The following is a 3,790-nucleotide window of genomic DNA, read 5'->3' on the forward strand; positions in this document are numbered from 1 at the left end:
ATATATATAAGTACATATGGAGAGATATGCAGATATGTATATTCTCTTTTTGTTTTTAACTTAGTGTAAATTTCGACCGGCCACCTGATTGGTAGCAAGATCGTGAAGGAAACCATCCTTGTTCATCATCCTTTAAATCTTGAGAAGTTCTTGAAGATTTTTATAGTCCCAGATATCGTGATCATTTGTACGGTGTTAATTAAGGATCTGTGTTCCTTCTCCAAATACCTAAGTTCAACAATGCTTTGCTCTAGACGGGTAAGTATGTATCTTGTTGCTCCAGTATGGAACTGAAAGTGTAAATTGGGTACTGCATTTGTAAACTCCTTAGCAATGATCCATAGAGGTCCTCTCTCTCTCTTGTATTTTTCTAATCACACTGTAGTCCAAAAGGCAACAGATTTCCACAAAAGAACATATCTTTTTCTTGTGGTCCCACACAACATCTGGCCGATTGTGTTTTAACTTCTTGGCTGTTTCAGTTTTTAACTTCCACCAATATTCTTCTGACCCATGGGTCTCAATATAGTAACTTTGTAAGTAGTTTTCTTTTTTCGTTATCCTGTTCTGGCCATTGCGTCATACCTCATGGGAAGGCAACACCTGGAAGACATTCTCTCACAGTTGGCAATAATGTAGTCGACGTTTTCAGTCTTGGTTTTGCACAACTTACATTTGTTGTCAGTCGACGTACCGTTTTTTTGCTTTTTATGCTGTAGGTACTTTGGTGGATATCTCTTGTTCTTGAATTGCATGGAAGTAGCCTTTGAAGTGGGAAGTCACAAACTTATCAGTCCTCAAAAAGACACATAGAATAAATAACAGATTTCAAAAACTTAAGTTCTGAGGTTGATTTGTTCGACTAAACACTTCAAGGCAGCGCCCCATCACGGCCGCCGTCCAATGACTGTAACAAGTAAAAGATGAAAGAAAGATGTAAGATAACATGAAAACAAGGTCACTGTATTACGGTAGAAAGACAACAATAAGATGTCTGAGATCTTATAATATGGTTGACATAATGTAGAGACTTATACAACCGAATGTTTGACACAATGTGGTAGTTGATGTAATATGATAACTGATAAAATAATTTGGCTTATCCGATGTAAGATAGCCATCACAAAATGAAAACTTGACTGTAAGATGTCTTACAAGTATTTATAAGATTTGTGAATTGACTAGCTACAGCAAAAACCAACGAGATACTCACAAATATCAATTATCGATATCTGACAGACATCAATTTACTGACATCACACAAATTTCTTCTTTGACCAGCCACAGTAAAAAAGACAGACATACGCCAGTTCTGTAGCAGAAAGTTCTGTATACATACAGCTATACATACAATTCTGAATGCATACAACTATACAGTCAAACGAACCAGATACATCAATCAATAAAGGAACCCATATATTAACAAGCATTTTCAATGGTTGATGTACAATTATATATTTGTTCAAAGAGAAATATATAAATGAAAGCCGCTAAGGAATCAAGCATCACGAAAAAGAACATTCGATAAAAGGATTAAGAAAACATAATGACAATCAATCGAAAACTGAACTTCAAAATGATTGCTTTCTCAAAGGTTTGGATAAACTCATTAGTCAAGCAATGAGAAATAAGGGGAACATCCTTTAATTACTGAAAATTCTAAGACCTGAAAGGAAATAAATTTTATGATTACATCACAGCATCAAAGTCTTTTAAGAAAATCAGCCATCAGCAAATACGTTCCAGAAATATGTACTTAAAATTAAAAGATGCACAGATCAGTTTTTCTCACAGGTTGTGAAAGATTAAAAAGTGGGGAGAAAAACATTAATGCTTTATAAAATTAAGATGTTATCCAACTTTGGTGAAGAAAAAACTATTATAAAGAAACAAATTCTATTTCGTCATTTCATCAATAAAAATTGGGGAAGTTCCAAAATATTTAATGTCTGACAATGGAGGATAGAATTTGTCGGTTTGAGAACTGCTGCGCTAAGTCCTTGTTTGTAACATGACAAAATGTTGGGTTCTCAGTCATAGCCTCTAGCATACTAATTGTATCTCCATGCGGTTGCAAGTGGACATATTCGGGTTGGTGTATAATCGACTGACCTGTTGTGGTAGGTACTTATTTTCCCCGACTCCGGAGAGATGAAAATGATGATGACGACGACGATGATGGAGGGGTGTTGATGGTGGTGGCAGCGTTGGTAGTGGTGGTGATAATGATGATGATGATGATGATGATGATGATGATGATGAGAATGATGAGAATGATGATGACGACGACGACGAAAAGAAAGAAAGAAAGAAATAGAAAGAAAGAAAGAAAGAAAGAAAGAAAGAAAGAAAGAAAGAAAGAAAGAAAGAAAGAAGGAAAGAAATGAAACGAAAAGAAAAGAAAAGAAAGGACACTTACAGTGGTCGAATACTGAATATCGGGGTACGCAGGCCGAAGTTTCTTCGTTCCAGACCCCGGCCGGTTGGCATGAAAGCTGAAGTGAGTGACCATTTGAACAGACATAGAAGGTAGAACAGTTACCATCGGGGTCGGCTAGAAATATGGTTTGGTTGGCGACAAACATACAAGGGTTTGCAGGGGCCCTGTCAGCTACACACAACATCAACAGAGACATTATGCTCCAACATGTTAAAACAGTAGCCACGGCTTTCATTATGACGGATTTAATAAACGTAATAATTGTCGTTGGGGCTGTCGATATTGTTGTTCTTGGTAGTGTTCTAGTTTTAGTTGTTGCTGTCGTAGCTATTGTCGTTGCTGTAGTAGTTGTTGTCGTTGCTGTTCGAGTTATTGTTGTTGTTGTTGTTGATGGTAGTGGTGGTGGTGGTTGTGGTGGGAATGATATTTTGCTGTAGTTGTTTTTTTTTTAGTGGTCTAGTAAATTTTGGCAACTGCTGTTATTTGAGGTGGTCAGTGTTGGCGCGATTACTGTCCGTGGCGATCAGAATGGTCCTTGCAGCTGTTACTGTTGTTTGCAACGCTCAATGCGGTATTTGGTTAATATTATTGTTATTCGTAGTGGTCAATTCTGTGATTGCCGTCCGAGATGGCCGGAATGGTTCTTGCTACAGTTATTGTTCCTGTTTGAGAAGGTCTTCTGTGTGATTGTAGTTCCCTTTTGAGGTGGTCACTATAGTTGTCGCAATTGTTGTCGTCATTTGCAATAGGCAATGTACTTTGGCTGCTGTTGTTATCTGGTGTGGGTCAGTACTGTTGTGATTGCTGTCCGTGGAAGCCAGAACGCTTCGTGATCCTCTAATTCTGGCCAGTCTAATTCTGGTCGCAACTGTTGTCGTTGTATTTGTCGTCTTGTTTGTTTGTGGTGGTCACTGTTCTTTGTAGTGGTCAGAGTGGTATTGGTTGTAGTAGTAGTAGTCGCAGCAGCAACTGTTGTTTATGGTGGTCAGTGCTGTTGGCCTTTCGTTGGTTTGTAACAACAGTCAGTATGGCTATTATTGTTGTTGTTTCAGTTGTTATTGCTGTTCTTGGTGGTAGTGGTGGTGGGCATAGTGATAGTTGTGGTGGGCGCGGTGGTAGTAGTGGCGCTGGCTGTTGTTAGTGGTGGTTGTATTGCTTATTGCATTCGCGCTTGTCGTCGCTATGTAGTAGTAGTAGTAGTAGTAGTAGTAGCAGCAGCAGCAGCACTAGTAGTAGTGATGGTGGTGGTGGTGGTGGTAATAGTAGTAGTAGTAGTAGTAGTAGTAGTAGTAGTAGTAGTAGTGGTGGTGGTGGTGGTGGTGGTTCAGCCACTATAACATCCAGAAAACT

The 3,790-nt window shown here is 38.7% G+C and overlaps 1 protein-coding gene across 2 annotated transcripts in view; it reads right to left on the bottom strand.

Annotated features, from left to right (window-relative positions):
- LOC106883321 (uncharacterized) overlaps nucleotides 1-3,628 on the bottom strand; it is a 15,299-nt gene extending 11,671 nt beyond the window's left edge. For both annotated transcript variants that reach the window (XM_052967804.1, XM_014934320.2), the window contains exon 1: nucleotides 2,420-3,628. In XM_052967804.1, coding sequence (XP_052823764.1) covers nucleotides 2,420-2,675 — 256 coding nt within the window. In that variant the 5' untranslated portion in view covers nucleotides 2,676-3,628. The remainder of the gene's footprint in view (nucleotides 1-2,419) is intronic.
- Between the last annotated feature and the right edge of the window lie 162 nt (nucleotides 3,629-3,790).

Source organism: Octopus bimaculoides, chromosome 5, assembly GCF_001194135.2.
Source record: "Octopus bimaculoides isolate UCB-OBI-ISO-001 chromosome 5, ASM119413v2, whole genome shotgun sequence".
Taxonomy (NCBI): domain Eukaryota; kingdom Metazoa; phylum Mollusca; class Cephalopoda; order Octopoda; family Octopodidae; genus Octopus; species Octopus bimaculoides.